At 33.0% G+C, this 15,613-nt stretch overlaps 1 protein-coding gene across 1 annotated transcript; it reads right to left on the reverse strand.

The window, feature by feature from the left end:
• Positions 1 to 1,506: 1,506 nt before the first annotated feature.
• On the reverse strand, positions 1,507 to 4,451 carry LOC129303418 (FRIGIDA-like protein 1). The gene is made up of 3 exons (XM_054942707.1): positions 3,283 to 4,451; positions 2,683 to 2,846; positions 1,507 to 2,601 (listed from the first exon to the last, which is right to left on the reverse strand). The coding sequence occupies exons 1-3, from the start codon at positions 4,202 to 4,204 to the stop codon at positions 1,975 to 1,977; spliced, it is 1,713 nt and encodes a 570-aa protein (XP_054798682.1). The 5' UTR covers positions 4,205 to 4,451; the 3' UTR covers positions 1,507 to 1,974.
• Between the last annotated feature and the right edge of the window lie 11,162 nt (positions 4,452 to 15,613).

Here is a 15,613-nt window from a genome sequence, read left to right on the forward strand (position 1 = left end):
TGAGTTTTCCTAGTAACATGCACAGCATTTAAATATGGAACATTTAAAGACACTGAATTTATTAAAAAAAAAAAAAAAAGCAATGGTCTAGAAAACGACTTATATTGTGGTCCAAAGGAAGAATCTTACAAAGATAAGTAAACTAAACAAAAGAAAAGGCTGCTTAAGCATATACAGAATTATCACTGGAAAAACCCATGCGTGTGTGCTCGCTTTGGTGTTTCCTCATGTTAATCAACTTACTACCAATCATGATTTACTATATCACCTGCATAGAAAATGCAGTGGAGCTAATATCATGACATAATCGGGTCTAGGTCCCGCAGATTTGTTGTTAAACAAAGCAATGAAATTATATATCAGCAGAACATGCGAATTCTTCATGGCAATGCAAGCCAACAAATTTGGAAGACCAAATGCCTCTCAAATTTTTAGATTTCCTTCTCATATTAAGCCTCAAGGCATAAGTAATTCAAAATCTTTGAAACTACATTTGGATACAAGTTAAAGTGGCAAACTTTGTATCACCAGTTTCTCTAATGTGACTGATAGATCAATCCTATCACATTCCAATGGCTTAAACCAATTCTGCAATGTGTGGAAGTTTAGCAATCAAAAGGCCTAATCTATATTCATCCAAGAAGGGATTATTTATCTTAGGGAGCATTTACAACCACAGAAATAGGATTATCTACAAAGATCAATATCTGTTGGTCATTAATGTTTTAAAGCATTACCAAATGTGATAGTAAAAGATAGTTTACTCCACAAAGGAATGCATATAATAGCCCATAGTGGGATGATGGAAAAACAATTTCAAGCAAAGAGGGACTCAATTGCTGCCAATTGTCATCCAAGTTGCTCCATGAAAATCCACCTATGGCCAGAGTCATACTTGAAAGGGACTTCAGCTATCAATCACCCTTCACCATCAAAGCCATGAATCTAAATACTATGATGGATAAGATAATCGCTTTCAATGCCAAATTCTAAGACAGCAAAAAGAAAAATTATATAATACAACCTCAAATGGAACAAAACACACTTCTTTATTCTTTTTAATAAAAGGACTGGTCTAAAAGTAGGAGCATTCCAAGGAAATATGACAGGTGATATCACAAAAACTGAGAGTTGGTGTGAGAAGAAAGAGAACTCTATAAGAAACCAGATAGCAATAAAACACATCACTTTTGCCATCCCTAAAATGTACACAAAATGTAATTCTCTTAGGCCTTATGGTTTTTTTTTTTTTTTTCCTTCATGAATTAGAGGGACAAGTACTAATGGCTAGAGCTCACAAGCGAGATCAAACCCTTGACCTCCCACTTAAAAGGAAGAATGCATGTGACTAGGCTACAAAGCCATCGTCTAGGTCTTATGATTTAGAAAATAAACTCCCATACTTTTTATGTTAAAGGAAAAAAATATAAAGGTCACTTATGTTTACAAGGATAGACAACCAAAAGAAGTTAAGAATAAAAGGAAGCATACAGGTCACTTCTGTCATAGATAGAAATTGTGACAAGATATACCCTTGCCAATCTTTAAAAAATGACCCTTTTATATTTTTGTCCTAGGTCTTGAAAAGTATTTGCTAAGGTGAGCCCACAGTAGACTCAATTGATAAGTAATTCTCAAGCAAATCTAGCTAATACAAATAGGAAATGATTCTATCCATGGAGCTCTTACTTTTAAAATCCTAGCACCAACTTCCATTCAGAAAAAAGCAGAGAAGTTTAGTAGACCATAACATAAAAGTAATCTACTAGATACAAACTGATTCAAGTAATCAAAATTGTGAAATTAAACATTCCCTCACAATTCTTAATTACTGAATCAAATTCCTGTTTTTCGATCATGGTGATCAACCAGGAAAATCCACTATTGGCAGCCACACACCAGCAGTGAAAAGTCACAAAGAGACTATTATACCATCCCAAGTCCCAACAGTTCAGTGAGAAGCAAATCCTTGAACTATTGAGGATAGTGAGGTTGGTAATATTGTTGAAGACCATAACCACTATAAGCAGTGGTTCTGTCATAATAACCAGACTGCAAATTTGGCTCTGAATATAGATGTGAACCACCTGGAGTTGGATTGCCACTGGACCCTATTGGGACACCAGAAAAATCATAAGGCCCAACTGAAGGACCTGTATAGGGAGAAATGGTGGAGGTTTGACCCACCATTCCATATGGCACAGCTTGTGAGCTCATGTATGAACCCAGCTGTTCTGGCAACAAACCTGTAGGCTGTATCAGAGGCTGTTGGTACTGATGCAATGCTGAATTGGCAACACTAACAATCTTCTGCACAGCTGAAGGGCCAACTTGGACTGATGTTCGAGGATGCTGGTTTCCAATATGTTTCTGCTGCTTCTGCTTCTTTTTCTTCTGCTGCTGTGGTTGCTGTTGAGGTTGAGACTGAGGATGAAGCTTTACAGATGGTGGTGCAGCACGTTTCCTATCTGTCTTCTTCTTCTTTAGTTGCACTATTTGCTGCTCCAGGATTGCTGGTGGATATTGAGATTCAAGCTTATAGCTCTCAATAACCTTTATTACTGATTTCAGTGCATGGATTTCTCTTGCTGTGACCTCATTCTGCAAAAAAACCTCAATAAATATAGGAATCACTAACTCAGTAACACCCAGATTGTGACATCAATCAGGGGATATACATACCAGTGACTTCCCTTCCTGGCGAAGTCTTTTAGCAAGTTTATTAGCCTCATCAACACAAGCTTTCAAGATGGGAACTGGTGGGATCTTATCGGCAAGATTAAACTCAAAGACATACTTGACAGCCAAAACATGTTTGCCCTTATCAACAAGTTTTTGAACAACATCTGCAAAAATCTAACAATAATTGCCTTTCCAATAAAAGTAAGGAAAAATGACACAAGTAACTATAACAAAACTTTTTAACTATATATCATGCTTGTAAATGGGAAATTTCGAAGACAAAATTATAATCGATCATGACAGAACTTTTCAAGGTCATACATAATAGCATCTTTAGATGATACAGTGCTAACCAACGTTATCATTGCCTCCAAAAGCCCCCACCCCTCTTCCTCCTTTTCATTATTTTTCTAACCCACCCGTTGCATGCTTAAATCCCATATACCAACCAAATCAGTGCAATATGCAGAAAACTAAAATTCCAACGTCAGCATACACACCCCTAAACCAACGCTCCTGCGTATTAATATTCAAATAATTTAAATAAAATCTAGATTATTATCCTTTTTTCTCCAATAGTTCAACTTCAAATCATCTTACCAGGAATTTTCTCTGTCAAACCAATGATTCGGCATAGCTGGGGAACCTCATCGTTGTTAGCAGCCATAGCAGTAAAATCAACAAGTTCATCCATGCTGACTTCAGAAAACAAACCATATGTCACCATAAAATACAAAAAGCCCAATGCCTCTAACGTCTTTGCGCCATCAGTTCTCAAACTTGCTTTCCACTCTGCCGCCATCGTCTTGGCTCGTTCTCTCACTTTGAACCCTATATTTGGAGATAAAACCCTTAGCTGTTCCAACAAGAGGATGCAAGCCCTCCTAAGCTTACGTTGTTCCACGTCCCCGGGGTCATTTACCCCATAAAACCCATCAAGAGAATCCAGAACCATCGCCGCTGGGTCTGGAGCAAAACGTAACGCCCCGGGAAGCTCCGCCTGAATGGCAGCCTTCTCCTTCGCGTGAAGATTAACGTACTGCCTCAATCCCTTGCCATCCATCTTCTCGCACAGAGTACTCAACTCGTATCTAGGCATCACCGAGCTCGATACAACATAGTTTTTGGGCACAACACCTGCTCCATTTTGATCCGGTTGGTTCGACGATGAAGACGGATCGCCAGGGAGCTTTTGATTTTGACCTGACGGATTTGAAGAAGACGACGACGGATCTTTAGGGTTCTGGGTGGGGTCATTTGGATTATGGGCTGGTGTGGGAACGAGTGAAGTTGAGGAACTAGGGTGGCCACCCTGGGATTCGAGGGACTCAAGGAGTTTAAAACGTTGATTGAGCGAATTCTGGATAGAAGTGAAGTGAGAATCGATTTCAGACCAGGATAGAGAGAAAGAAGAGAGGCTCTGCGAGTGAGCATGGAGATCATCGTAGGCCTTCTTGAGGTTGTCCTTCTTTGTGTCGATAAGTTTGATAGCGGCGGAGATTGTCTTCAACGTGGTGGCCATTGTTTCGGGGTTACACAAGTTGGGATGATTGATTGAAGCTTGAGATTGATTTCAGAACATGGGAATGTCACATTGATCGGAGGCCAAACTGATAACCCTAAAGAGGAAAAACCTGAGAGTGACTTGGATTGGTTAACAACGAAGGAGGAGGAGGAGAAAGAGGAGGAAGCAGCCGCGGGCGCATGAGCTTGTATTGCCGAGATGCCGAGAATTTCCGGGATGGGATGTTCAAAACGCATTTATGTACATCATCGTCCACAGGAGGCTGTGGCCTTTCTGGGGAATTGAGAAGTTTTTCTTCTGATAAATTGAAAATAATTATCCTTCAATTCTTCTCAATTTTGTAAATAAAAAAAATTTCAATAAAAAACCCTTAATCAAACATAATAAAAAAAATTTTTAAATTTTTAAAATTCAACTGAAGAATTTGAATAAATTTTCATTTAAATTTATAATAAAAATAATAAAATTGTCCTCTTTAAATAAACAACATAAATAACTTATTCATTCTCATACTATATGTTATTTATTTACTTACGAAATGTTATTTATTTTCATACTTCACTTATTTATAGTTATACTTTTACTTGATTTCATTCCAGGGCATAAACAAGTAAAATATGTAAAATAATAATATTTCGAAAGTAAATGAACAACATACAGTATAGAGATGAACAAGTCGTCTTATCATAAAACTAACATTTAGAATGAAATCAAGTGAAACTAGTGTTATAAACACATAAAGTAAGGAAACAAATAACATTTTACAAGTAAATAAATAATATACAGTATAGGATGAATAAATCATTTATATTGTTCATTTAAATGAGGGCAATTTTGTCATATATGTCACAAATTCAAACAAAAATCCATAGGGTCATTCAATAAAATTTAAAAAATGCAGGGATTCTCTTTTTCATTATGTTTAGTCAAACTTCCCTCACTGAAATTTTTCCATGTAAATACTTCTGAGTTCACATTCCGTGCTCATAAGCACGACGTGCTCATCACTCATAAAGTGATCTCAGCCCTTCATTTTCTCCCAAAATGATCTCTGCCCTTAACTTTAAATTAAATTTTAAATATTTTAAATATTATATTTGTGAAAATAAAAATTGTAAAAAATTATTATTAAAGTTTGAGTGTCTAAAAATATACTTATATAGTCAATTTATAAAAATTATAAAAAATTAATATTAAATTAAAGCATTCAGATTATATCTAGACTATCTAAAATATGTCTGAACAATTAATTTATAAAAGATACAAAAAAATTTATATTAAATTGGATCATCCAGATTAAATATAAACTAATAAGATTGATTACCAACAGATTTATTAAAAATTTAATCTTTTTTATGCATTTTTATTTTGATTAATATAAAATAAAAATAAAATTTAAAATTTGGATTGCCCAAATCCTGTCAAGAGTGATGTGTATAATAGTGCTCATTATGTAATGAGCACCGAGAATAGTCCAAATTTAATATTAAAAATTTTTATAATTTTTATTTTCACAAATATAATATTTAAAATATTTAAAAATTAATTTAAAATTAAGGGTAGAGATCATTTTGGGAGAAAATGAAGGGCTGGGATCACCTTGTGGGTGATGAGAATGGAATGCGAATCTAATACTTTCTCCATTTAAAAATATAAGATATTTTTAAAAGGTTAAATATTTAAAAATATAAGACCTTTTTAGTATTTTAATATGCAATCATTATTTTTTTCTAAAAGTACCTCTATTGAATAATTATTTATATTTATTTTAAAGTAAAATATCCTATTACATAGGAGTAAATATTAAAAGATAATATTAATTTGAAAATAAGTAACTATTTTATTAGGATAAAATTAGATTAAAAATGCCTTACATTTTTAACGGAGGGAACAACAATTTAATCTCTTAAAATATTATAATTTCATTGAAATTATTAAGGACATATGTCTTAAGAAATTTTAAAGTAGAAAAATCATGTTACCTTTATTAAAAAATAACAAATCCCAATCATAATTTTTTCTTAAAAAATAACAATTTATGTTGTGTAAATTATAAAAATTAAATAAGAAATTATAATTTATTAAGTGTAATTTTTGTTGAAAATTTTTTCAAAATAATAGGCTCTAATTATAATTTTTTGAAAAAAATGATAATTTTTATTATGTAAATCGTAAGAATTGAATAAGAAATTATAACTTATCAAAAGCAATTTTTATAAAAAAACTTCTCAAAATAATAAACCTCGATCACAATTTTTGTGTAAGAAATAATAAATTTTGTTTTATAAATTAAAAAACTTTAAACAAGACATCACAATTTTTATTATTAAAAAATAAATTTTTAAAATAATAAATTCTAATCACAACTTTTATTTAAAAAATAATAAATTTTATTTAAAAAATTATAAAAATTAAATAAAAAAATCATAACTTATCAATAAAAGTAAAATAATCTTTTTAATTTAAAATTTAATGACACAAAAGTCTCTAAAAATTTAAGTGAAATCATGACATTTTAAAAAATTAAATTATCATTCATAAAATTCAAGGAAAATTTACTATTATTTTTTATTAATCTTTTGTTGTTAATAAGTTTTTTTATTTTAAATTAAGTCCATATACTTTATGAGTTCTTATGATTTAATTCGTTAAATTTATTAATTTTTAAAAGTTAAAATTTCTATTTTTTTTCAAAATGAAATTGAAAGCTTTTGTATTTTTAAGAACTGCATAATTAATTATTATTGTTATAAATCAAAATTATTATCATTTTATTTTATTTTTTTAAATAACTTATATATGTTTATAATTTTCATACAAAATTTAATAATATAATTAAGTTATGAGATATAATTGATTTATAAAATTAAATTTAAATATAAATTAGAAATGAAATTAAAAGTTAGGTAAAATATGATTTCTTTTGAAGATATATCCAAACACTCTTATGTTACATGTCAAAATTAATTATAAAATTAAAATCATGATCTTTAAAAAATATCCAAACACTCATGTTATATGCTAAAATTAATTTTGGATTTTTTTAAGAAAATTATAATTTTAAGTTTATAATTTATTTTAACATGTCTTATATTTTTAAGAGAACTATGGCATGTTTGGTATAAAGGAATGAGAGAATGAGACTAGTATTTACATTAATTAATTCCAAGTTTTTTTATTTGACATGTGGGAATAATGATTTTAATTAACTCATGCGGGTGGGAATAGTCAATGCCACTGTCCCTTGGCATTGCAAAAAGAGTCTTGAGATTATTTTTTTAAGACCAAATTGCCTTTATCCCTACAATATTTGACAATCCGTCTCCGTTCTCTTCTTTCGATTATTCCAACTTCGACAATCAATTTCTTTCGTCTTCTTCTTTTGATTATTCCTCTCTGTTCAGTCTTTTGATTATGTGGGCTCAATTATTCCTGTTCCAACAATCCATTTCCTTCATCTTCATCTTTGAATTGGGGTCAGCGGCATTGGATGTAGTTCTAGAGTTGTCTCCTTCAATTTAGTAGCGGCGACATCTTCAAACATATCTATGAATTGCACCATTGCATTTGCTCTCTGGAAAGGCACATATGAAATTTTTTTTTAGTATGGCACTTTGCGTTCGAGTTCGGCTTCATTGCATTTGCTTTAATGAAACATAGATCCATGATTTTTTTACTCTCTGGAAAGGTGATGATGAAGGTTGCGTTAGGGGGGAGAGAGAGGGTGATGGCAAAGAAGAAGATGTTCAACGATGGAGCTTGCGGCAAGAGAGAGGGGATGATAATTGAGAAGAAGATGAGAGCAATGTTGTCTTTTAGCTACTTTTTTTTGTAATTTTTTTAATCCCATGACATAGTAAATATGATTTTAACACTTATTTGCACTCTCAATCCTACTCCCCATCCTTTAAAATTCAATATCTTGTTCCAAATAGGGCCTATGACTTTGAGTTCATAATTAATTTTGGTATGTAATAGAAGTGTTTGGATATATTGTTATAAAATTACGGTTTTAGATTTTAGGATAAGGATACACTTTTGCCCTTAAAGTATTATCAAATGAGCACCTAACATCATAAAATATTTAGCGTAACATTTTTTTCTTTTAAAGTAATTAAAATGTAGCATTTTCTACTTTGATATTGAATAATATGATATGAGAAAAGATAGTTTGACTATCCAATGAATATTTATAAGTATTCAACGTTAGAATGAAAAATGTTATGTTTTACTTGCATTAGGGGCTAAAATACTATATTAAATAGTTTATGATGTTGGGTGTTTTTTAAAGAATATTTCAAAGATAAAAATATATTTTTATCCTAGATTTTAAAATTGATTTTTAGAGAGTAGGCACAAATATTGGGCCCATTTCATTAAATCTAACGGTCAATTTTTACTTTTTTTTTATAATGGAGCAATTTTATGAAGGAAAAGGGGGGGGAGAGCTAATAGTAACCACAAACACTTGATCAACTAATAAGAATTATTTCAACTTAACTAGAAGTTTTAAGTTTGAGTATTGAGAATGAAGCAACCTAAATAACTAGGGGTACCTACCCTTGTAGTGCCTCAATTCAAATTAATCTAGGCTTTGTTAAGTTCTCATAACTCAAATAAGATAGGTCGAAAATATCAGATGCTCATAAAAAAAAAAAAACTAATGATCAACTGCAAACATGGATGAAAAGCCAGCAAATAAATAGGTAAAATATGGTTTGCAACAACTTTAAAGTGAAATGTGATTGTCGCAAACCTAGAACAAACTCATGATAGGAAGTGTTTGGTAAGGCAAGGAGCGGGAGGACAGACATAGGGTTAACAACCCAACACTGCTGTTGGATGAATAATAGAGTATAACGAATAGCTGCCAACATTAGTTAATTCTGAAAAATGCATTAGAATCATGAGTTCAAAAAAATATAATTTTTTTATCTTCTTCATGAAAATGTTTTTCATAGAAAGAAATTAATTAAGGGGGCAATGCTTACTTAAAAACTAGAATATAATTTTCTTTTATCTTAAAATTTGTGAATATTTTTAAATTTCGTCTTTTTTTGTTTTAGCCAACTATTTTATAATTTTGTCTTCAATGACTGTAATAATACCTAAAACTCTTTTTACAGTTTTTCTTAATGGTATTAAAAAAATAATTGATTAACTGAACAGGTGAGCCGTATATAAAGGCCCATTTGTTTCAGATTTTTCATGAAAAAATCCCTTACTTTTAATGTTTGTTTAAACTCTTTAAAAATAACTAGAATCTAAAAATATATATATTTCTTATTTTCTTAATAAGTTACTTTGAAATGCGAAGATAGTACTATAAAATTATGGCGATATATACATGAAAATATTATAAAATTTTACAATAATTAAATAACAAATTAATTTTTATAAAAGATATCTATAAAGGTATCATAAAATCTAAAAATGAATAAATAATAATAAGTTTTTTATTATTATATTGTAACCAAATATAAAATAATATTTATTTTTATAAAATAAATATCTTTTTATAAAATTTTTAAACTATCTAAAAGTAACTTGTTTTTTAATATTAAATAAATATGCTCAAAAAATACAAAGCCTGAAAAATGATAACATACATTTTTCACATCTTGATAACAGTAGGAGAAGGAGAAGAAAGGAAAACGGTATCAATGTATTGACTCTGAATTTTGCAACGCAACTTTTTTTTTTTTTTAATTACAAAGGTAACATTAACAATTAACAAAACTTGAAGTGAGTGGAATGGAACCTAGCTACAATTTTGCCATAAGGAGGGTGATTTAGATGTCCCTGTGCGGATTTGGATTATTTCCATACATCCTCTCAATAAATTTCTCTATACTTAATACTCCTTTTATTAAAAAAATATAAGATATTTTTAATCAAATCTTTCCCCCCAATAAAATAGTTACATACTTTTAAACTAACCATATTTTTTTATATTTACTCATATTAAATAGCCTACAATAAATATAAAGTCATTCATCAATAGGGACACTTAAAAAAAAGCAATGAATACACCTCAAAAGATTAAAAATGCCTATATTTTTAAACATCTAACTTCTCAAAAAATGTCTTACATTTTTGAATGGGGGAAATATTATTTATCCATTTTAATTATTTATTTGGTTTAATAGTATAAATACATTATTCATTATCATCACATAAGCTTTTTTTAAAATAAGATCATAATGTTTATTTATGGTGACTATTAAATGAATAATATATTTATTTTAGTGCCATAATTAACAATATTGTACCATTAAATCAAATCAAATAAATAATTAAAGAGTCGGATATGATTAGGCATGAAGGAAGGTATAAAGAGAATGTGTGGAGATGATTTAAATCGATCACAATGCCACAGGAGCATTCATTCTTATACGTGACTTTGAGTGATGCTATCCATTCGCATTTATTGTAGATGAAATCAATGGATAGAAGTGTGTAACTTGCACAAAACGCACAATTTTGATTGACTGAAATCTCAATTTTCTCAACCTTTTGTATATGAAAACTAAGTATAATCTTCACCCATCACACCTTAAGAAGTCTTTGCTATCGGAAAATAATATTCCTAATTTTTACAAAAACCATGTAGTTGTAACATGCATATTTGTTTCATGTGTTTATAGTATTTCATTAAACATATAATACAATGTTTAATAAGTAATAACCAAAAAGAAGATTAATAATGGTGTAAAACATATTGTTCAAACAATAAATTAAACTATTCTCCTGATCAGTATCACATAGAATTTGGAAAAGGGAAAACATAATCATTAATCTTTATAGTTTTTATTAGATTTTGCTTTTATTCCCTATAGTTTTTTTTAGTATTTTTAGTCTCTATAGAGACTAAATCACTAAAAAAAACTGTTCGTGGTTGAATAATAAATACCAAGCGTGCCAGAGACGCTAAGTCTCAATAGATAATGAAAAGGGTCCCAAATTCCGTTATTACAGTTCACTCGAATGTAAAAAGATACAAGGCTTTAGTAGAACAAGTGTATAATTTTATTGAAGTGTAGAAGATTACAAACTAAAACCAAGAACTGAAAATGTGCAAGTCTTAATTGAGTGTTGACTAGATTTCCTTGTGTTTTCTTCTTTTTATTTATAGTGTCAAATAGCGGAAGCTTTTTCCTTAGGACTTAGCATGTTCTGCCAAAGAATCAAGAATCTCGCGAAACTTATGGCATGGTCTCTTCATTTTGATAACTAGCCCGTTTCACCAGACTACTTGGACATAAATTTTGGCATTACTTAAGAGTTAAGATCGTGTTTTTGTGCCAACAGTTTAATATTTGTAGCTGATAGGACTTCAGCATGTTTACTTATTATGGACTTTATTGAGCTTCGGGGCTAGCCCTTTTTGTTTATATTAGGTCTAACGTTTCGATTACTCAGCCTAATTAGTCTTGTAACCTATTTGAGTGACGTTTCATATTTAGTCCAAACAATGCCCCCCGCGTGCCAATGGCTAGTAACGTAAGCCATGTGGCACGTTTGAAAAAAACTAAAATGTCACTTTACTTTTGAGCAGCCTCTGTCGATATAAACTCATTTTTATATTCTGATCACTTCTCTTGCTTTCTTTGCCATTTCTTGAACTTTAAGTTTTCAGTCCGCTACATTTCCTCTTACCCTAACTTTCAAATGGCTTCTTCTGCTTCTGCTGTTTCTTTTGCCGCTGTACCTTCTTCTACTTTTGTTGGTAGTCTACCAAATTCTCTAGCAACTATTTAGAACCCAATTAACCAACTAGGCAGGCTCGTGACGGTATGTATTTAGTGGTTTGAAAAATCCTTTTTTCCTTTGTTGGTTTCCCACTCTAATAATCATTCATTTCTTTTCAAGAGGATTCGTCATTCCACAAATCAGTGGCTTTTTGGTAAGTTTTTTGTTTATCATGTTTAGCCCTTCTATGTTATTGAAAATATTCTAAACTATGCTTTATTTTTTTTGCAATAGCATCTTGGAGTTTCCAAATCTTCAATAAGAGCGATGTCGGGTATCTAACAATCTCTCCTGACTTGTCTGAAGTCACTACTCCTATACAACCAAACCCATGGCCAATGACCTCTATTCGCAACCTAGTCTTGGCCTGGACGACCTCGCCCTTCCTTGAGTCGTCCTGCAGAAAGCTCAGGAATTGGCCCTGGTCTCCTCATGCTTGGGTCAACTAGGTGAGGCACTTAAAGTCAGAATATGCACCTTAGTGGAAGGAGATGGGTTTATATGACTTGATTTAGTTATCTCTGGCTGATGTTGATGTCCCCGTGGACCTTCTAACGGCCCTCCTTAGCTTCTGGGCTCTGGGCTGCAATGCCTTCATCTTTGAGCTTAGCTCAATGTACTTTTTACACTATAGGATGTCTTCATGTTCCTGGGGCTGCCTATCATTGGGAAGGAGAACTTCTATGTGATCCTTGAGAAACATGATTCCTCTACCACCCTCCCTGTTAATTTGAAGAGTAAGATCAGGGGTGCAGGCTCCTATACGAAGATTATGGAGCTGTTCTCAGAGAAACTAGCCTCTAAGCCCGTCACTGCCACAGAGCACCTGGTCTTCATATAGATCCTATTAAGCTAATGGATCTTGGCCTCAGTGGGAGGGAAGCTCATGCAGCTATATTTAAGGATCGCTCAATCCCCACTTTGTGGCAACCAAATAACCTTAGGGACTATGTTTCTATTCCGTCTCTACGACGGCATGAGGGAGTCTCTGATCAAGAAGCCCTTCAATAACTTCCATGGGCTCATCTAGTCTTTGAAGTTGTGGACGATGGCCTACTTCCTAATCTTTGGTGAGAGCCATTCCTAGATGATTCCCATACCAACTACCCCTTTACTTGTCTCCTGGGTGGTCATCCATTAGTCAAGTCGAAGAACTTCCTTGAGTTCTTCTATCAGCAAAGCTGGTCCTTGGAGAGGACCTTAAAAGCTTTCAACATCCCCGACCGCTGTCTTCCCACCTGGTACAAGTATATGGTGGAAAAGAAGAACAAGCCCACCAAGCCCCTGCGGGATGAGATCTTCTTTTCAGCCACCACTCCCCGAAAGATGTGGCTGCTGTACAATAGATTACCCCTTATGTGGATCACCTTTGAGCACTATGGGCTAAGGTGGTGGACTTAAGGCGCCAGCTCGCAGCAGTTAAAGAAAAGTTGGCGAAGGTTGAAGCTGAAGACAGTCTAACAGAACCTGAGCTGGAGATCACTATTAAGGTTCTAGATGAGGCACGGGCCATTTTGAATGTTAAACTTCAGTCTATGCTTGAGTTTAAGACGACCCTTGCTCGCCATAGACACTTTTTATGGATCTGGACTCAATTTTGGCGACATGGGAGCTCATGTGCAGTCTTTGTAAATAGTGTACTTGTGTACACACACACACACATTTATTATTATTGTTATTTTTATGTTGTTTATTCTTTATTCTTTGTAACACGATTCAAACGTAATAATAAAGAACAAAAATTTTTCTCATTGTGTGACTCTTGTATGCTCAAAGGCCATTCTAGGCCTCGGGTCCTTTATCGCTTTCTTATTATAATAACAGCCAATATTTCTTCAAATATTTTCCATTTATGGCCCGTCTGTGTGGAATCCTATCGATGCTGGCTAACATGTATGCATTCCCTTTAAGTATTTCGTCCACCTTGAACGGTCCTTCCTAATTAGGTGAAAACTTACCAAGTGTCCGGTCTTTAGAACCAGGTGGTAACATACGTTTCCACATGATCTCGGCCACCTGAAAGTACTTCCTTCTTATACACTTATTATATATTCTTGAAACTTCCTTCTTCTAAGCAATCATATGGTCGAGTGCTTGTAAACAAATCTCGTCTAATTGAATTAACTCATTTGCCATGGCTTCATTATAGCCATCAGACTATCTTCCTAGACTTCTCGTAACATGTAGCGAAAGGACTGCTATTTTTATAGGCAAAACAGCCTCATGCCCATATGTTAACACATACGGGCTCATACTCGTAGCTTCTCTCTTAGATGTTTGGTATGCCCATAATGTCTCAGGCAATCGTTCGTGCCATTCTTGAGGATTCTCTTCAATTATTTTCTTTAGAATTTCGAGGATGATCTTGTTAGAAGCTTCGGCCTATCCATTTTCCTGAGGGTAATATGGTGAGGATGCCAAAAACTTAATCCTACTTTTCTCGACAAATGCCTTGAATTCACTTTTAGTGAACATTTTCCCCTGGTTTATTGTAATCATTTGAGGAATCCCAAACCAAAACACAATTTGTTCATGTACGAAGTTAATAACATCACCCTGTTCTACTTTCTTCATAAGGACGGCCTCGACCTATTTAGTGAAATAATCTGTAGCTATTAAGATGAATGAGTGGCCTTTGGATGAGGCTGGATAGATTTTCCTTATTATATCCATTGTCCATCCTTAAAAAGGCTATGGTTTGATGATCAGATGCATGTATGATGTTGGTACTTATTGTGTTGGTCTGTGAGTCTAACATTTCTTGCACCTCCTAATGTATTTGATGTAGTCTTTTGTCATTGATGGCTAATAGTATTCATGCCTATGCACTAGCCATTACATCTTTGGCCCTAACTGATGAGCTGCACAGACTCTCTCATGTACCTATCTTAAAACCTCCATATAATCAGTGAAGGCCAAACATCTAAGTAATAACTCATCGGGGCCTTTTCTGTATAACTTATCTCCAATTAAAATGAAGTGTTAAGCACATATCCTTGTTTTGTAAGGTTAATATTGACTAGGATCTTGCATGTAACTCTTAAAATCATTCTTTCAATTTCAGGCTAACCCTTGCGAGACCGCACTGCATTGTACTGTCAAACCATGCTAAACGACAAAGGTATGTTCTTTCCGTTCCACCACAATTACTTTTCTAGTAAGTTCAGGTGACAGCCTTAGCCCTAACGTTATTTGAGCCAGTTCATTGGCTTTCCAGTTTTGAGCTTGAGGAATGTGAATCAACGTCACTATTTTAAACTCTTCTAGAATTTAGGAAGCCCCAGCATAATACATCACTAGAGCTGGGCTCGTACACTTGTACTCACCAGTTAACTGTTTGATGACTAACTGAGAATCCCCTTCTATAACCACATTACGTGCCTTTATTTCTTGAAGAATCTCAAGCCCTGTGAGTAGTGCTTCGTATTCTGCCTAATTGTTAGTATACTCAAAATTTAATTAAAGAGATAGTATTGTTTTTATCTCTATAGGAGAGGTTATCACTATACCGACCCCAGATGCCTATTCAGTACTAGATCCATTGAACTTAAGCACCCAAGGCCCCAGATCTATTGAGAACACAGGTAGTTCTAGCTCATCTTCAGGGAGCCCGGCTGACGGATGATCAATCAGGAAGTTTGCTAATGCTTGGCC

Source organism: Prosopis cineraria, unplaced genomic scaffold (genome assembly GCF_029017545.1).
Source record: "Prosopis cineraria cultivar Desert tree isolate PC_DT_omini unplaced genomic scaffold, ASM2901754v1 PC2, whole genome shotgun sequence".
Taxonomy (NCBI): Eukaryota; Viridiplantae; Streptophyta; class Magnoliopsida; order Fabales; family Fabaceae; genus Prosopis; species Prosopis cineraria.

Excerpts from the sequence above, each read along its gene's own strand:
- LOC129303418 (XM_054942707.1), bottom strand. The coding sequence starts at position 4,204 with ATGGCCACCACGTTGAAGACAATCTCCGCCGCTATCAAACTTATCGAC. Across the intron at positions 2,847-3,282 it reads TTTGACAGAGAAAATTCCTG|ATGTTGTTCAAAAACTTGTT; the intron begins GTAAGATGATTT and ends AGATTTTTGCAG. Across the intron at positions 2,602-2,682 it reads GCCAGGAAGGGAAGTCACTG|AATGAGGTCACAGCAAGAGA; the intron begins GTATGTATATCC and ends GTTTTTTTGCAG.